This window comes from Globicephala melas, chromosome X (assembly GCF_963455315.2).
Source record: "Globicephala melas chromosome X, mGloMel1.2, whole genome shotgun sequence".
Lineage (NCBI taxonomy): Eukaryota > Metazoa > Chordata > Mammalia > Artiodactyla > Delphinidae > Globicephala > Globicephala melas.
In genome coordinates, this window is record NC_083335.1 from 115,549,426 (window position 1) to 115,569,759 (window position 20,334).

At 41.1% G+C, this 20,334-nt stretch overlaps 1 protein-coding gene across 9 annotated transcripts in view; it reads right to left on the reverse strand.

Moving 5' to 3' along the window:
• The window catches only part of FRMPD4 (FERM and PDZ domain containing 4), a 797,331-nt gene that overhangs the window by 526,930 nt on the left and 250,067 nt on the right, over positions 1-20,334 (reverse strand). For 2 of the 9 annotated variants that reach the window (XM_060292300.1, XM_060292297.1), the window contains exon 1: positions 15,154-15,437. The exons of 5 other annotated variants lie outside the window; for them this stretch is intronic. In XM_060292300.1, coding sequence (XP_060148283.1) covers positions 15,154-15,194 — 41 coding nt within the window. In that variant the 5' untranslated portion in view covers positions 15,195-15,437. Of the gene's footprint in view, positions 1-15,153; positions 15,438-16,348; positions 16,681-20,334 lie in introns of those variants that run through there. 2 more of the 9 variants (XM_060292299.1, XM_060292301.1) reach the window with 2 other exon arrangements.

Genomic DNA, 20,334 nt, shown 5'->3' on the forward strand with positions numbered 1-20,334 from the left:
GGCCCTACCTCTGAATTTCTTATGTGAGAGAATAAATTGGCCTCCTCTTTAAGCTATGTTAGTTGTGTTTTCTATTGCTTGCTGATGACAGCATCTTAACGAATACACTTTGAATTTGATCATAAAGCAGCAAGGGTCATATATTTTTACTGGAATATGAGTATAGTGTCCACATTGACACTTGTTAGCTACCTCCAAAATTCAAGTGTTTATTCTGGAAACAGTAGCCTTGTTGCTGTTCTCCAAGTGCAACTCTGAATAAAAGAGAAAATACTGGAGAAGAACTACATGTTGATTGCTTCCTCAACTTCTTTTCCCTTCTTTCTCCATGCTCCTAGAACCCTAATTCTGAGCATTAGGATCTCTGGGAAGGTGAGCCAGAAATGAACATCTCATTGCCCTTTGCTAGATGTGGCCATGTGATCCATTCTAGTCAAGGAGACTCTAAGGGAAGATCCTCAGCTTCTGCAAAAGACGTTCCTCCATTATTTAAAAAAAAAAAAAAAAAAAGCCACACACGGAAAATGCTCACAGTACTCCAGCCACGCCCTGTTTCCTGACTCTGAAGCCAGTCATATGATGATGTGATGCCTGGAGCTGTGGCAACCACTTTACACCATAAGGTAATAAGCACAAAGCTGGTGAATCACAAAGAAGGACAGAGTTTGAGTCAATGGAGCCCAATCCAGGAACCAACTTCCTCTAGGAATATATTGTTTAAGTCAGAGTTAACCAAGCTTTCCTTTACTTGTAGCTAAAATATCCTAACCAATAAACTCATAATAAGAAAGCATTAAAAGGATGACATTTTTTAACCTTAAAACATAGAAGCTATTTAGGTTATACATGAAGTACTAAATATAGATGTCCCTAAATAAGCTACCCATGGTGTAGTGGAGTTTTGATATCCACCTCCTAGGAAGTAGACATGGTAGGATAACCCTGTAGGGCTGGCCCAGGGGAGCCACATCCTCTTCTGTTTCTTCTTCCTCTAAGCAAGCCTACTTTTCCAGTGTGGTTTCTACACTTCCCTTCAAAGCATCCACCCATCATAGTAAAGCAACCAGTGGACAAAGGGGAAAGAGTTTATCACCCTTTTGCTTTGAATCCTTTACTACGTAGCATGTAGGGGTTATTACATCTTCTTTGTGGGAAAGAAAGCAAGCACGGCAGGAGTATATAAACATTTACAACACAATTCCTATTCAATTTGTTTAAAATCTATTTGGGAAGAGAAAATACTGTTCACAGTAGGAACATTTATACAGAGAATCATCTGTAAGTGCAAAGTGATATTATCTAATTTCTCCTTTATGCAGAATTTCAAAAAAAGCCCGGAAAGATAAAAATATTTATATATCTAAATCTGTATCTACATATTCATTTGTGATTGTCTTTCCATCAAGAGCTACTTTTAATGATATTTGATGACATAGGACAGGAGTCAGCAAACTTTCTATAGAGGGGCACCTGTTTTCAGCTTTGTGAGTCATCTGGTCTCTGTAGCAATGACTCAACTCTCCCACCATATCGAGAAAGCAGCCATAGACAACACATAATGGGTGTGGCTGTGTGCCAATAAAACTTTATTTATGGACACAAATTTGAATTTCATATAATTTTCACGTGTCATGAAATATTATTCTTCTTTTGATTTGGGGAACCATTTAAAAATGTAAAAACCATTTTTGGCTTTATACAAACACAGGCTGCAAGGGTTGGACTTGGCCCATAGGCTGCAGTATGCCAACCCCTGATCCCTGACCTAGGACACAGGAAAAATTTAAAATGACTTCTAGGTCAGCATTAAAACTGAGTTATGCCCAGTATAGTTTTATGCATGTATCTTCTTGTGTTTAGATGATCTTTTAAAAATGTTACCACATATACCTATAATGGCCAGACTCTGATTAAACATATCACTATATTCCAGAGAAATGGAAGTTTATGGAGTTATACATGACCACATCAGTATCAGAGTGACATAAACGAAAGGAGTAAACAGTAGAGAGGCACCAGGCACTTTACTGCCGCCTACGCGTGTTTCATCAACTTAGTTAAATAGCACTCTATTCTTCAGCCTGTCAACATGATCTCAACCGGAAAGCCAAATTATGAACTAATGGCATCATAATCAAATTACAGTCCTAATGGAAACATCCATCAATATATCCCCAGAACATGGTTCTCCAAAAACACCAAGTTGTCCTCTTTGGTGAACAGAAGATAGAGAATACAATTTTTAGGATTGCTGTCAAAATGTAATAAAATTTAAGGTTAAAAAACTTATACTATTCTTTGTTGGGTGGTGGGAGCCAAACGAAAAATATTTTTTCTGTTTATATTCCTATCAGAGAAAGACCTATCTAGATATTAAAAACTGAAGGAATTTTGCGTCAGAGTACTCAATTCTATACAAAAAAAAGCAAGAGATCATTTTTATAATGATATGATTTTTCCAGTTTTATCTTAATTTGCTAACAAAAATTGCTATTAAAATTTTATGTATCTGAAATTTCTGTTACACCTTGTTGATATATATCCTTAATATAGTAAACCATCTCTTATGCTTCATTCATCGTAAACAGAGAAAACTAATTACAGGTTAAAACTGTTTGAGTCAGCAATTTAACTTTTCATCCAGGGCAGATTTTTCAACATTTTATCACATTTTGGGAGATCATGTTTACCTAATTTTTGTTCTTTTGTCTCAGTAAACTTTCTCCCCCCACCAGCTCCCCCAATCTAATAACACTTTTATTAGTTTCTTATGTATCCTTTCAGTATTTTTTAATGTAAATACAACTGTACTGTTGTGTAATTTTCTATGTTCACTTAATAAATACTTCCTGGAGATGGTTCTATACAACTGCATAGAGTGTTCCCTTGTTCTTTATTTTTTATAGCTGCATAGCGTTTCGCTCTATCTTAATCTATGTTCTTATAGATGCATTTCTTAGAATTTGCTTATTCTATGGTAAAATTATGGAAGTTTAGAAATAAATTAAATTTAGAGGGAATATCACGTAATTTCCCCATTATACAAATGTGAAGAAACAGAGATCTGACTTGCTGGAAATCTACTGAAGTTCCTACCACCATTAATCAAGCCTTCCATCCCCAAATGCCTCAAATTTTCTCATTAGGTTAACTTCTATGACAAATGCTGCTTGTCAACTTTAATACCTTTGAGGAACCAGAATGCCCACAATTTTAGCATGAAATTTAAATATCATTTTAATGGCATCTCAAATTACCTTGTGACTTTTATGAGTTTTGAAATAGTATGCTATTATTATCATAAAAAGTATGCTCAAGAAACCCAAAGACTTCACTGTAGAGATATTCATTACATTATTATCCAAAGCAAAACACTGGAAAGGGTCTAAATTTTAATTAAATAGGAAGTCATTCAGTAAACTGTAGTATATATGGCTGTTTATTTCATATTTATAAAATCATTTTAATGATATAAGAATAATATTTTTAAAAATTTAAGTATAGAATTGTGTATACAGGATATTAACTATGTAAAATAGATGGAAAGGTTAAAGAAAATAGACAACAGTGATTATATCTGGCTGGTATAATTTCAAATATTTATATATATATATATATATTTCCTTTATATATTCTATATTCTCAAAAACTTTTTACAATAAAGTTATCTTCTATAATCAGAAAAATCATGTTAAAATCCTATTGATATTATTTGGACCCTTGGATTTATGTGGGTACCCTATCTCACTTTTTCGAAATTCAAATTTGTTAATAATATAATCCTAGGGCTCAAAAATCAAAAGAAAATAAAAATATAATGTGTGGATGGGGACATGGGAACCCACCCGTGTCTCCTATCTACCCGGTCCCTCTCACCCATAATCCCCTGTAGCCCTACTTTACAGAGTTAAATACTGTTCTTAGTTTTTTGTGTATCCTTCTGGTCATTCTTATGCAAACACAGTAAATATATACATCAAATTCCCCTGCCTTTTTATACAGCTTTGTACCTTACTATTTTCACGTAACAATAAATATATGAGAGATCTTTGGATGTCACTGCATATAGAGCCAGTCCTGTTCTTTTTCCCCACAGCCATACTGCATTTCATGTTAATTTTTCAGCCAACTTCTCATCATTCAGTATGATATTTGAAAAGAGCAATATAAAACCTAACCCTAGGTCAAATATGTGCACTTCAACAAGACAATGCCTTTCCTTCAGTATAGTGACGATTCCACTTGCTAGTTCTTTATTTCCTTTTCCAAATACACTGTATGCAAGATACCCTGATCACATTTTGTTTTGTTTTTTTTAACTGAAGTATAGTTGATTTACAATGTCCTGTTAGTTTCAGGTGTACAGCACAGTGATTCAGTTATATATATATACATATATATATACGTATATATATATTCTTTTTCAGGTTCTTTTCCCTTATAGCTTATTACAAAACACTGACTATAGTTCCCTGTGCCATACGGTAGGTACAGTAGGTCTTTGTCATGGATTCTTTACTATCACATTTAAGTACCTAAAACTCTCATTATCAAATCTTTAAGTATGTTACAAATATTGTGTACAATTCTTCCCTAGCAGTAGAGAAACAATGTGTATAACTGGACAAGACTAGGATATTCAGGACTAGAAGAAAGGGAAAGAAAACAAATGTGAGACTGTTGAGGATCCAGGCTCAGATGGAGGGCTGGGTCCCAACCTGCAGGGTTAGGCAGTGGTTCACTGCCAAGTGTCCAACAGGCACAATGAATGAGCATTGACATCAGATCCTAAAAATCAGGAGCAGTCCGATCTGCTGAATGAAGTACAGAAGCAGGCATATCTGTGATAATCAATACTTGACTTCATGAGGAATACAGCATGCTTTCACTCTGATTCATTCATAATTCACCAAATACTTTCTCAATATGTACTCTGAACCAAGAAGTTTAGTAAAAGCCCCCTTTGGGGCTTCCCTGGTGGCGCAGTGCTTGAGAGTCCACCTGCCGATGCAGGGGACGCGGGTTCGTGCCCCGGTCCGGGAAGATCCCACATGCCGCAGAGCGCTTGGGCCCGTGAGCCATGGCCGCTGAGCCTGCGCGTCCGGAGCCTGTGCTCCGCAACGGGAGAGGCCACAGCAGTGAGAGGCCCGTGTACCGCAAAAAATAAATAAATAAAAGCCCCCTTTAGGGGGCTTGCCCTCAAAGAGCTCATAAAAGAGATACAGTGGCAAACTGGACTCAATTGTAATATCATATGTACCAGTCAACTACTGCCATGATAATGCTGCATAACAAACCTCCCCAAAACTCAGTGTCATCCAATAATACGTACCTGTTTTCATGATCACAGGTTTTCAGGATGATGCTGTGCCATGAATCTAGCTTCTGGAACCAGCAGGCCAACCCAGGCAGTTCTTCATACAGTAATGTTATAAGCAGAAAAGAAATGCACACTGCCTCTTAAGGCCTTCTACCCAAGCTGATGCTCTGACTCCTGCCTGTGTTCTATTGGCCAAAGTAAGTCACAAGCCCAACAGCAATAGGTCAGGGAAGGACACTCCACCTCTAACAGGAGGAACTGTAATGTCACATAGAAAAGGCTTGGATTCAGGGAAGGTTTAAGAATTGGGAACAAAAGTGCAATCTACCACAGTGAATAAATGCTATGATAAAGTTAGGGCACATGATGCCTAGCAGAGACTCGGTACACAGCTAGACTAAATTTCCTAGACACTCTCACTTTTAGATATGCCCAGGGTTCCAGTTAATGAAGTGTGGGTAGAAAGATGTACTTCAATTCCAGGCATGGTCCTTCAAAACCTCCCATCCAGTCTTCTCCCATTTCTCTCCCCTCATCTGTCAGCTGAACCTTGGTGGGCAGGGCACCCTTGAATCGCATACTGAAGAGGAGAGAGCCTCCATCTTCTGGGAGCTCTGAGTGTGTGCAGCAGAGCTCCCTCAATCCATCAGGAAGCCCTATTAGGGGCTCCAAGTGATCAAGAAATAAACCACTTATTCTCAAATTGAGGGGTTAATCTGCTAAAGCAGTTAGATTATTTTAACTAACAAAAGATGCTAATCAAGCCATTTAACCCAGGATTGGGGAGTTGGAAAGGCTACATGGAACAAGCATAGATTACAAACTTAAAGAAAAGACAAATGGTCGTTTTCTAGGTAAAAAGGGGGCAAGGTAAAGATTGTTCCAGACAAAATGACGAGTATATTTAAAGGCTCAGAGGTGTGACACCATTTAGGACTCCTAAAAAAGTTCAATATAGTTAGAGGTAGAGTGTGTGTGTGTGTGTGCACCTGTGTGTTTGGGGGTTGAAAAGGAAGTTAATTAAGGCTAGGGCAAAATGACAACTTTCCAAAAATAAGACACCCAAAGGAAACGGGGGGCCAACCCCAAAGGGCGGAGATAAAGACTGTGGATTTTCCCCTAGGGGCATTAAGGAGCAAAGAGATAGAGAGGATCAGATCTGCACTTTAGAAAGCTTCTAAATTCACCTCCAAGTCGTATAGTTAGTGCTAACAACAGGTAAAGACCCCAGAGTGGGCGGGCAGGGCTGGCTGGGTGCGGGGTGTCTCCCCAGGCGCAACTCCCTTTCCACCTCCTAGCAAAGCAGGCAGACACCCAGGGTACGGCTCTAGCCACAAAGGGGAACTTGAGTCCTGGGCAGAGAGCTCAAGGAAGAAGAGTAAAATGCTCCTGTCAAAGGCCGAGAGCAAATATTGTAGGTCTTGTAAGCCACGTGGTCTCTGTCATTACCATTCAACTCTGCCAAAAGCAGCCACAGACAACACGGAAGCAAATGAGCATGGCTGTGTTCCAATAAAACCTTATTTACAAAAACTGGCAGGAAATGAGTAAATGAAAATAGAAGTAAACATATCAGGTGGACTAGAGCGTGCCAACCTGTGCCCTAGGCCACAAAGGGAGGCCACAGAGGGAGGCAATGCCCTGAGCCCTGAGCCATAATGCAGGTGGACAAAACTAATCCTAGACTTCACCCTCTGTGTCCCTGAGACTGCCCCTGCCCCTGCCTTGACGCTAAGACTGGTGATGGGACTGTGATTTTCATGAGACAAGCACTCTGCACTCCAGTTAGAGGGCCGTTGTAAACTCACCATGGTTAGATGTATGAGCCAATGTAAAACAGTCTAGAGTTGGCCAGATGGCTTCATGCTCTCCACTACAGCAATCTTCCACCAGTTAAATAATCGTGCCAGTTAAATATATAAATATGCTCCTTCCTACATTCGGTGGGTGAATTTTAAGATTAATTTGAAAAACTCTGGACTATTGTGTTCTTTAAGGCTCATCTTTGTGAGATAATTATCATGTCCTTATCTTCAGTTAAGCAAATCTCACACAATCTTTGAAACATGTGAAAACAACCAAAATAAACATTAAAACCCTATAGCAATTTGGAATTGTAGGGAAATTGCTTTTCCTTTGCTTTTCGTTTTCAAACTTGAGATACATTTCTTTCATAAAAATAACAGTATTTTCCTATCATTCAAAAAGGACTTCGTAAAATAAAAACTTACTGACACCTATAAAAACTCATTGTAGCATCATACTAATTTTGCTTGTTGAGCTTATAGCAGTAAAACACAGAGTTCTTAGAAGTCCAAGTTGATGACTTTTAAACCATTAATCATAGAAAACAAAAAAACTGCTTCAAATGTCAAAACAAAAATAGTTGATTCTCTGAGAGCTAGTCTAAGAGTAGGCCATTTATTTTTAACTTGTACACTCCTTTCCACTCCTGAGTTACTGACCCTGATCACTGTTCGGCTCAACAAGTTACGATAATTCATTTGTAATAAGTATTAGAATGGGTTGTACATGACTTTACTTACTTATTACTTAGTATAGAGTATTCATTGTATGCCAAATTCTGTAACCATACTTGAAAATGCATTTCTAAAACAAAAGTGCAGGAGGAAACCCTCTCATCTCTTTGCCAGGAAAAAATGGGAATGTTAACTTTGTTATCTAAAACTAAGGCTTAGGTTTCTTCAAGATACTTTTCACAGCTTAAGTACATAATGACCTAAATTGTTCAGAAGCAAGGTTGCATACTTTTGGTATGCCTTTGCTATAAAGAACTAAAGGCATATAAGTGATCTCATATGATATTTGTCTTTCTCTTTCTGACTTACTTATTAGCTCAGTATGATAATCTCTAGGTCCATCCATGTAGGTGCAAATGGCATTATTTCAGGAGTGGGGGCCGGGGAGGGATGGATTGGGAGTTTGGGACTGGCCAATGCAAAGTAGTATATATACAATGGATAAACAACCAAGTCCTACTGTAGAGCACAGGGAACTATATTCAATATCCTGTAATAAACCATAATGGAATAGAAAAAAATTTGAAAATTACAAAAAAAGAACTAAAGGCAGCCTAGCTTTTCATTACAATGCTCTCAATCAAATCATAAGAAAGTCGGGTTAAACTCAACTGCAAATTAATACAGCCTACCTCAAGTCCTCTGTCTACAAGTAAATCCACTTATCTAGTTTTCTTTCCATGTGGAAAAAGATTAATGAAAGTCATGAACAATTAGGAGCGGGTGGCTCAAGTGTACGGTAAGGAAATACCAGGCCTTCTCCTGTGGACTTATCAGCTCTCCGCGCACGTCGGTTGAGGCCATACAAGTACCGTTGCCCATTCTTTTTCCATCCATGTCAAACTAGAAGGTGAAAGGCTTATGGAAGGCAAGTATCACTCTAACAAGTATCTCTCCAGCCCAAAGACAGTGGGTCAACTTAGTGACCAAAGAATAAGCATACAAAGTTGTCCCCAGTGCAACGAATACCACTAGGGCAATTATGTGCACTTCTGACGGTCAGTGTCCCTACAGTTAAGTAAGTAATTTGAGATCAGAAGTTTAATAAAGATAAGGGCTACATTAACGGTGAATGTACACTGGTGAATGCACGTATTTAATATGCTAAATTTAATAAGTGTTGACAAAGTTTCTCTCCTTAAAACAAACTCTAGCCAGGCTCCTCTGAGCTCTCCCTCAACTACGCCTCAACCTTGGCCTTTAAAGACCGGGACAAACAGTAACTTAGTTTCTTACAGCGCAAGGCTACATCCCTACAATGACTCCAACTCCCCTGAAAGTGCCTGTTGGAGAAAATTCAAGGCTACCAAAGAAGTGACTATTCCAGTCCACACCTGAAGATGGGGCCCCTGTCTCCCAGTCTCTGTGGGACGGCAGGAGTCTAACTTCGGTAACAGCCAGTTAACAAAGCTAGATGGGTTTCACATGGACCAGCCCCCTTCTTGCTTTTTGTAATTTTTCAGTTCCTTGCCTGTACTGAGCCCCAGCGCTCTCCCTCCCTATTCCCTCATTCTTCCTTTAAAATGCCCAGTCGCCTGTGTACAATTGGAAGTCATGTTCACACCAGCCTCTTCTCCCTATTGTAATAGTATATTACAATAGTATATTAGTATATTACTTAGTATATTACTAAGGTAATAATACTCGCCACTTTAGTATCTGGCTTTGCTGATCTTTGACACTGTGTATTTGCTTATGCTTCTGCCCACACACACGTGCTGATAATATAAAGAAGAGAAAATAGGCAAAGGCACTGTTTCACCCAGGAGTCAGCAAACTGTTTCTGTAAAGGGCCAGATAGTAAATATTTCAGGCTTTGCCGGCCATAAGGTCTCTGGAGCACCTATTCAACTTCGCCGTTGTAGGGAATTCCCTGGCGGTCCAGTGTTTAGGACTCGGTGCTTTCACTGCCGTGACCCGGGTTCAATCGCTGGGGGAGCTAAGATCCTGCAGACTGAGCAGCGTGGCCAAAACAAACAAACAAAAAACTGTTGTAGAGCAAATGCAGCCGTAGACAACCAGCAAATTCATGAACACAGATAGTTGTGTTCCAATAAAACTTTATTTATGGACACTGACATTTTAATTCCATATTATTCTTATTTTGGTTTTTTTAAACCATTTAAAAATTTAAAAGAAAATTTAAAACCATTCCTAGTTCACAGGCTATATGAAAACACTCAGCAAGCCAGATCTGGCCCACAGGCCATAGTTTGCCAATCCATGGTTTAAGGTATTAATAATTTTCTTTCCTTGCTATGACTAGCTTTCAAAGTTCAAGATTATTTGATGGTAAGAGTGGTAGATTTAAGGACTGTATTTCTCAACAAACTAAAAAATGCTCCTTATTTTTCTCATTGAGCCAAATATGAAATTAGTGGGTTTAAGTCCATTCCTTAAAGATAAATTTCTAGTTCACCAATAATGGATATTCTCTCATAGTTAAACATCCATGCAAACTCCAAATGGAATAATAAAGTTGAAGTCTGTGTGTGTATGTAATTATTAGAGAAATGCAAATCAAAACAACAATGAGATATCACCTCACACCCGTCAGAATGGCTGTCATCAAAAAGTCTACAAACAACAAATGTTGGCAACGATGTGGAGAAAAGGGAGCCCTCCTACACTGTTGGTGGGAATGTAAATTGGTGCAGCCACTATGGAAAACACTATGGAGGTTCCGTCAAAAATTAAAAATAGAACTACCATATGATCCAGCAATTCCATTGCTGGATATATATCTGCAAAAAAAACTGATAACACTAACTCAAAAAGATACATGCTCCCCAATGTTCATAGCAGCACTATTTACACTAGCCAAGATATGGAAGCGACCCAAGTGTCTATCAACAGATGAATGGATAGAGAAAGAAGATGTGGTATACATATATGATGGAATATTACTCAGCCATAAAAAAGAATGAAATTCTGCCATTTGCAGCAAAGTTCATGGACCTAGAGAATATTATGCTAAGTCAGACATAGAAAGACAAACACTGTATGATATCATTTATATGTGGAATCTAAAAAATTAAAACGAATGTATAAAGCAAAACAGAAAAAGACCCACAGATATAGAAAACAAACTAGTGGTTACCAGTGGAGAGAGGGAAGGGGCAGCAGGATAGGTATAGGGGATTAAGAGATACAAACTACTATGTATAAAATAGGCAACAAAGATATACTGTATAGCACAGGGAGTTATAGCCATCATCTTGTAATAACTTTTAATGGAGTATAATCTGTAAAAATACTGAAACACGATGCTGTACACCTGAAACTAATATAACATTGTAAATCAACTATACTTCAGTAATAGAGGGAGAAAGTCAGAGAGAGAGAACGAACAGGTGGCAAGTTCATAAGCAGAAAGTGAGAATTTCCAGGTCATGCTTTTAAATTACAAGTAAGTTTCACTTCATCTGACAATCTATATCAAATTCTGATAGCAAGAAGGTAAATTCACTTGCCCCAAAGAGAAAGAGAGTGATGCTTGAAATGGTACATAGCCTGAACTAGACATCTTCCCCAGTACAGCTAACGACTAGACTTTCACAGCTGCAAACTAGCAACCCCCGGGAAAGTAGAGTTAAATATTCCTAAAACAGGAATCTAGTTCTGTTATGAAACTGTTCATCATTTCACCTCAGGACAGCCACGAAAATCAGGAGAACTCAGAAAGGACTCAGACGATGAGCAAGTAGCATTTTTAATAAAATTCAAATCCAGAGTCTTTGGGAGTTTTTCGTTGCTAGCCTCCAGTCACTATTATCAGCAACATTAATGCAATTACTTGGGTAAAAAGGGAGATGGGAAAAATCTGACCTTTGCATTGCTTCTTTAACTTCCCTTTTTCCCTAGGAAATATTTAATTCTGAATAAGGTAAAGGTAAAAAAAAGTTTAGTAGTCTCTAAAAAGGTTTTACATAAAATCTGAGGAAACTATATATATATATGTATATATTTTTTTTTCTTCCTCAAATGTATACTTGGAACAAAATTAGCACACTGTATTATTTGTCACTGCTATATACCACAAAACCCATACAACTGTTAAGACAATGTAAAATAAAGCAGCCCCCAAATTTACCTAATACTGCGAGAAATAATCTTCACATTAATAATTCGGACCAAATCATTATCTCAAAGTGTGGCATTTTGCTTAAAGAAATCTTCATTTTTTCAATCCGTGAACACACTGCTCAGTTTAATAGCACCCCTATGAGTTTGGGGTCTCAAATTTCTTCCCTCAGGCAAAGGGGGCATAATCATATGTTTTTCTACTGAACTGCATTCTTCTATAAACATTTCAAAGAGTGCATCTGCTTTACAGATGAAACAGTCGATACAAAGAACAGTAACAATAAAAATATATGCCTATTTTGTAAGGCTCTCATCTACAAGGATGGAAAATGATATATAACTGTTACCAAGGAAACAGTGAAGTAAAATTGCATGTATCAAGCAGTTTAATAACCAGAAAATTAAAAGAACAAGGAAAAAATCATCTCCAGATAGAACCATGACACATTGTGCCACCCACAATGGATGCGATCAAGGGTCACAACTCAAAAGATGATGTAAAGGGTCCCAACCTGCCAGCTATTCCAATGCTTGGCAGGCTTTTTTTTTTTCTTTTCTTTTTTTAAATGATGGTTATAAGATGTAACTGGATTCTTGAGGGGCAATTTGAATTCCGACTTTTCACATAATTAAAAGAGCATAGATTCTGGTAACAAGTGGTTAAATGCAGGTCCTTTGAAAGTCAAAACATGCTGTTTATTTATTCCAGTGTGGATTAATTTTCTCTTGGAATTCTCTGTAATTACCACTTTCTTTACTCACCGGTGGGACAGTTAGCAAATATCAGACAGCAAATGCTTTCTGAATTAACATTTAGAAACTCGAGTTCAACTCGCTTAGGAGCCAAAGGCAAGGCTAAGGCCTGGGATAACCCTGTGCGTTCACCTCTAAACCAGGAGAATTTTAAGCACTCAAGTAACCACGCTGATCAAAGCTAAATCCTTTAGGAAGATTATCCATTCTGAAATCAGGAAAATCCTGCAGTGTTAGCACTTTTATACTTCACCTTTGAGAAAAGAACTTGATTTCTGTAACGGTGTTTAAAACACACACACAAGACTTTATTCCTTCAAGAGCAGAAACAAGCAGCTGCAAACATGTGTTTCTGCATGCTGATGACCCTCCAAAGGTGTTTCTATCTCAGCTTGGGGACAATCGTTGAGCTCACACTGAGAAACAAGAAGAATTCTTAAGGAAGGGAGATTTCTTAATCGGCACATAAGCTCAGAACATGTGCAGCTTCTCTCTTTAGAATAAACACTCTATTTGGATCACATTAAGGATAGAAAGTGAAATTCACACTCATTTACTAAATTTTAACCTCTCTTTAAAATAAGATACTAATCCCTCACAGCCTGGCTTGGGTTTGCAACAACTCAGATTTGTGAATATCACGAGGGCATCCTAGAATTGTAAAAGAGCATAAAACATCTTTTCACTGATACACAGCACTGTCTTCTCCCAAGCTCCAAAGTTTAAGGACGAAATCTAGGCTCTAGATGTTTTGTTAATCTTAACGTTTTTAGCATTTGAGGCAACCGACATCTATCTTGGTTACTTTGAACTATACTATATTGGTTGAACCTCTCTTTCCCTTGGGCAAGCTCTCTGTCCGTCCGCAACTGCTAAACTATTGCTCACAGCCGTTTCCCATCCACGGTTCATGATTTGACAGCTGTTTATAATCCAGCCATAGGCAGCAGTGTGCAGGAAGTTAATAGAAAAGAGGTGTGAAGCCACGGCCCTCAATGATATAGATGTGAAATCAAACAATTTGCCACACTACAGTCATCCACCGCCCAACTTACTAGTCTTCTGATATGCAGGGCAATACCTCTTGGTGGGTGGACATACTTACCCATCAACTGTATACCTCAAGACTTACCCATCAACTGTATACCTTCCAAGACTAAGTTACACTGCGGCCCTCTCCCTGGGAAATCTGCTTGTAACGTTAAGACACACCCATGTGAGTAGAGAAGAAAGGTGGAGATGGGCAAGAAGAACAAATAAAGACCTGTGGATGTTGGAGACAGGCCCATCTGAATGGCAACATCCAAAATGAATGTTTCTGAAATGGCCCAAACGTAATTTAGCAAAGTCAACATACATTTCTGACTTGGGCTATCTGACACTACTCACTCTTGCCTCATGCAATCAACACGTCCCACCCTAACAGTAATTATTCTCTCACGACTGCAAGCAAGTCTAAAGTGTGCCCTGAAGACCTCTGCGGTCTCCCTCCTAAGGTCGGTCTCCCTCCTAAGGTCGGTCTCCCTCCTAAGGTCGAGGTAGTAGCTGCTGTCAAGAGCTCAGGGGGAAGAAAGCCAGTGCTTCCAGGGACTTGGGCAGAGAAGATGGGGCATGTCTTCTAAGACTTCTCACACCTGGCTCTTGCCACTGAATGCCACGCTACAAGAAGCATGGACCTACTTCCTGGGGTTGCTTAAGTCTTTGGAAGCTAAGCAGGACAGGAGACCTAGGAGGAATGCTCTGACCAGGTAAAACCTAGGCACCCAAAGAGTGGAAATGTTCCTCCTTTATCAGCACTGCCCGACAAATCTGCCTGAATTGATGATTTTTCTTCCGTTTCAACAACATGGCCACTTGGAAGCAAATGTCGAAATCTCTCCAGGCTTAGAACTACATAGTCACCCAAAGAAAGGCTAAAGGTCTTTCTCTTCTGTCTCCATGACTTCAGCATCTAGGTCACTGCTGGGAACACCTGACAGGTTACCTGGGTCAACCTCCAAGCTGACTTTTTGGGGGTGTGGAGGCCCGATTTAGGGGTGGGGGCAGGGGGTCGCTTTTGGTCACTGCCGCTTGGAAAGCAGGAACCCAAGCTCTAAGCACTTCGGGCTTTTCCTAGCAGGAGCGATTACAACCATCTTCTCTTAGCCCTGAATTATACATGTGACCCCAAGCGCCACTGGGGCTTTTCCTAAGGGAAAACAAACTCGTGAATACTGCTCTGTGCGTGAGGGCGTGTGTATCTGTGTGTGTGGTCTACAGCCGTGGCTACACAAGCCCCACCAGCCAGTGAGAGAGAAGTTGAACGCGGCAGCCCCTGGCCACCTCGCTTCAGTCCTAGCTTAAGCCCAGCTGCTCTCTCCGTCTTTGGCTTCTCCCCGAGGCTCCCGAAAAATAAAGCACCAAGTTGCCCGCGGCGGGGGCCCCTGGGTGCACGTGAACCGGCGCGGCCCCTACCTCGAGAGCTTTGCAATCTTCACAAAGCTGAAGACATCCATGCAGGCAGCCGGGGACCCCGAGCGCGGCGGCTCCGTCGCCCCTTGTCACGCCAGCAGCAGCGGCAGCCTCGGCAACCGCATGGCCGGCCGGGACCTCAGCGCGCCCCGGGGCTCGAGTGGCGGCGACAGCGGGTGGCGGCGGCGGCCCCGGAGACACCGCACCTGGAGGCGGCGGCTGCTACCCCCCTCCGGCCGCGGGCTGCGTGTGCATCCCCGGACAGGACCATTGATGGGCGCCGGTGTCGGGAAAACTCAATGGAGAGGGGGCCGGGCCGGGGGCGAGGGGCGGGGGCGGGGAGCGCGGCCCGGGGACGGCCGGGCGCCCGGGGCAGGCGAGGCCCGGACGCTGGGCGCTGCTTCTGCTCCCCGCGTGCCGAAGAGCGCAGACTGAGCCGAGAGGCGGCGGGCGAGCCCGGCACACGCGCGCGCACCCCTCCCGGCACTGCAGCTGCCTCCCTGCCTCCTTCCCCGAGCCGAGTCCCTTCTCCTCTCCCCACCCCCAACCCGCGGGGGCGGGGGGGGGCTCTCCTGTCACCCGCTGCGTGTGCCTCCGGATCCGAAAGATGTGATCTAACCGTCTCGGACACACCGGGGCCGTGAACGCTGCCCCCTCCCTCCCCAAACCTAGCGAGAGCCGGGCCACCGCAGATTGCCCAATGCCTCGGCGTGTTCCATAAACAAAACTAGCGATCGGGAAGGAGCGGGGATGGTCGAGGCTGGATCTTTATTGAAGGGGAAGGGGAGGAGGACGCCCAGCGCGGCGGGCTGGATTTGGAGAGCGCACAGTTCCCACTGCTTCCCCCGAACCTCTGGAGCGAGACGTGACAGCTGGGCTGGCTGGGAAGGTGTGTCTTTGGACAGCAGCACCAGGAGGGAGTCGGAGAAATAAGAAAATAAGAACCGGAGGCATGGGGGGGGGGGGGAGGGCATAACACACAGCTGCTTCTCACTAGACGGGCATGAGGGTCCCAGGAGCCAGCAGCGTGGAGACTAATAGGAATGGGTTCCGAATCTAAAGGAAGAGGAAGAGACGAGAACGGGGGTCTGGCAGGCAGAGCAGCCGCTTTCTCAAATTCAGCGGTGGGTGAAGATGGAAAAAACCTTACTCAAAAGACAAAAACCAAAAACCAAAACACAAAAATATAAACACATACCTTAGGCAGAGTAAACTCCAAGTTGCAGCCATTTAGAACTCCTAGCCTTCTCTTTTACGTAATCTGGGATAATCGCCCCTCTTCATTAACTCAGTTTTATCTCCCGGGAGGTTCTGGCTTCCTCGGGCCCCTTTTTCTTGTCTTTCTCTTGGAGACTCAAGGCCTCTTCTCCAAAATCCTTTAAAATTTCTTCCCAGACTATATGAAGGTCAGATGTCTGCACAAAGTGTGTTCTCCCACCCAGAGGCGTTCACCTGATGGGAGGGCCACCGCAAAGAAAAGATGCCACCCCCGAAATGTTGGAGGATCTGGCCAGCCCGCTTCTAGCTCTCCAAGGGGATTAGAGAAAACAAAATAGGTTTAAAGTTCCCAGACTTCTGCTCCTATCCTGGTCTGTCGCTGTATTTAAAGTCTTCAGTATTCAAGCCTAGCACTTCCAGTTTTTTTTTTTTTTAAAGGCATTTCTTTCAAAAATTAAACATAAAATCAGTAGCAATCTGAAAAATCTAAATGACTTGAAACTCAGGCACAAAATTCCATTATTTTAAAAATAAATAGAATCAATTTTCCTTTAGCTTCTTATAGATAGACTGGTTTAATTTCATGAACGGGGTACTACTCATGATCAGAGGAGGCAAGAAGGGCCTTGGCTTTTGAACCCCCTATTGTTTGTGTAAAATAATTATACTTTGGGTCTGCACTGTGCTTGGGAATTTTGAAAGCGCTTTTGCATCTGAGTCTCATAGCAACCTCGTCATATAAGTAAGGCAGCATATTTAAAAAAGAGAAATCTTTTATTTTTACGCCACAATCTATTCTCAATGTACTACCGATGAGTTTTAAACGTGGGTCAGATAAGGTTAGTTGTCTGATCCGAACTCTGCAACAGCTCTCCATTGTCCTTGGAGCTGAAGCTGCACTCCTCCAATGCCCAGTGAGGCCCTAGATGCCTGGCCCCTGATCTCTCTGACCCCATCTATTACTCCCCACTTCCGCCAGCCCCACTGCCCTTACTAAGCTCCAGCAACACTGGCCTCATTGCGTTCTTCAAACTCTGCAGGTACCCTCCCACCTCCCACCTTTGGCTCTTCACAGTGGTTGTCCCCTTGGCCTGGAATGCTCTTCTGTCAGATATCTGCATGGCCAGCTCCTCCACCCTGTCAAGTCTTTGTACAAACATCACTTCCAAACAGCCACCTCTGAAAAGCCTCTTCAGAACTGCAAGACCCACCACACCCTGAGACTCTGAGGCTTCATTAACTGTTTTTTTCCCTTGTTTCCATAGCACTTATATTCCATAGCACTAGTATATATATATATATATATATATATATATATATATATATATATATATATTCCATAGCACTAGTATATTATATAATTTATTTTTAGGTCTGTTGCTTCTTGTCTGATTCTTTTGCTGGAATAAAAGCTCCACAAGGGCAGGGATCTTTTTTGGTTTTGGTTTTTGGTGGTTTTTTTTCACTGATGGATCCCAAATGCCTAGAACAGTTCCCTGGATGTAGAAGGACCTTAATAGATATTTGTTGAAGGAATGAATTTTATGCTCATTAGATTCACAGCCAAAACAATGCTGGCCAAGCATCCCCAGCGGGTACTGCTGCTTCTCTGACCTCACTGCTGATGTTCGGCCATCTCCCACTACTCCTCCATCCCCAGCATCCTTCATCCTCCTTTGGATTGCTAATGATAACAATGAAGGCCCTCATATTCTCCAGTTAGTTTTCCCCTTCAGCCTATCTACCTCTCCCCAGGAGAATGGCCACCAAAACCTTCCCTCATCTCTGAGTCAACATCTGGCAGCAAAGACCAGCTCTTGATCGGGAAAGGGCAGTAAAGCAATGCTTTTGGAGAATGTGTTTTGAAAAAGTGCTCCACTCTGACAACAGAACAGTTGGGATGCCCTTTTAGAAAAGATAACCCTATTAATCAAGAATTATTCCAGATACCAAATAGCTATTTATTCAACAGTGAAAGTGACAGGAAATAGGCATTGTGTTTACTTGTAGAGAGACAGCCTTCCTTCAAGACATCTGGTCTACCTGGAACAGCTTGGTGGGCTTTCAATCTGTGCTAATTTGCACGCTACAGTTTTGAATGGTGCAGAAGCCGACTCTCCACAGCCTAATTGCCACCAGGGGGAAACAACTGGCTTCTCCAGGTCTTTATCCTCCTCTGGTACATTAATTATCTAGAATGTTTTCTAATGGATTGATATATTTTTTAAAGTGAAGAGATTCTCCCCATCCTCCTTTGTTTTTCATTGACATAAAAATGGAAGAATCTGCTCCTTTGAAACAACCAGTTTCACAGCCAGTTTATACCTTTAAGCTCTCTTGGCAGAGAGACGAAGATTTGAGTAGCTGGTCTCCAGGCCCTGTTCCCTCTCTGTGCCAGGTGTGTGCAGCAGAGGTTGGGATAGGTTTCTTTGTCTAGCATGAAATGGATCTGCCTAAAACAAAGAAAAACCAGTGAGTGGCATTTGAGTACATATGTGATTTTCTGAGGTTTTATTTTCAGCCTGAAGACTCTCTAAGGGCCCTTATAAATCTTATAGATATTCACCCATTGGAAGCTGTACTACCAGCCCTGAGAATCTGTTTAATTTGCTTTACTTGTCTCCAAGTGACATTCGGTCATTTCCGAAAACAAAACACTTTCAAACACTGTTGAATGTATTCACAAATAAGAGACCTAAGGGCATCAGATCCACAGCAAGTCATTTAACTTCTCTGAGACTCAGTTTCCCCACCTGTAAAATGGAAATCATAATGTATTCCTACCTTACCTAGAATGAGCCCTTGAGGTTGAATACCAATTCAGAGTTGAGTACACGTGAATTGAGGCACATGGTTATTAACTCCGGAAGGATTTCCACAACTGTCTTGAGCCTTGGCTGTAAAAGTTTCAGCCCCTAAGATCATTACTTTGAAGGTGAAAACATTTGCTTTGATTGCTTTGATTGATCAGAGGTGGTGTTTTGCCTAAAAATCAATCTCATTGCTGCCTGGTCAGTCACCAAAGCCCTAAGCAGTAGTATGTTTTCTGCTCTGAGGGCTTCTCAGGGAAAAGAGGAAGGAATTTCTTCATTACTGTTAAGACCTTATCTCAGGCTAGTGTCAGGAATCTGCTATTGGGCCAGATGTTCCATACAGGATGGCAGCTGAGGATTCTTTTGCTGCAAATTACAGTAGAGAGAGCCCCATGCATTTCTCAGTTGGACTGTAGCATCTTGGCCATATGGTCACAGTCTCAAAAACAGGAGTCTCAAAAACAGGAGTATCCACTAATTCAATAATTATTTAAGGAATTTCTCCTATGAACTAGGCAGTGTTCTAGGCACTGGGGAATACAGCAGGCAACAAAACAATTTCTGCTCTCATTGACTTTACATTTTAATAGAGAAGACAGATGATAAACAGCAAAATAAGAAAAAAACATAAGAAAAATAGCAGATGGTGATGTGCAGAGAATTAAAGTCATTTTGATTGAAAGGGAGTGACTAGATGACTAAGATCCAATGGTCAAGGAAGATCTCTCTAAGGAGGTACCCATCAAGAGATGAATGGATAAAGAACACGTAGTATATAAATATAATGGAATATTGCTCAGCCATAAAAAAGGATGAAATAATGCCATTTGCAAGAACATGGATGGACCTCCAGGATATTATGCTTAGTGAAACAAGTCAGACACTCTATGTTATTACTTATATGTGGAATCTAAAAAATAACACAAACAAATGTATATAGCAAAACAGAAACAGACTCACAGATACAGAAAACAAACTAGAGGGATGGGGAGGGGCAAGATAGGGGTATGGGATTAAGAGATAAAAATTACTATGTATAAAATAAATAACAAGGACGTATTGTATAACACAAGAAATATAGCCATTATTTTGTAGTAACTTTAAATGGAGTATAACCTATAAAAATATTGAATCATTATGTTGTACACCTGAA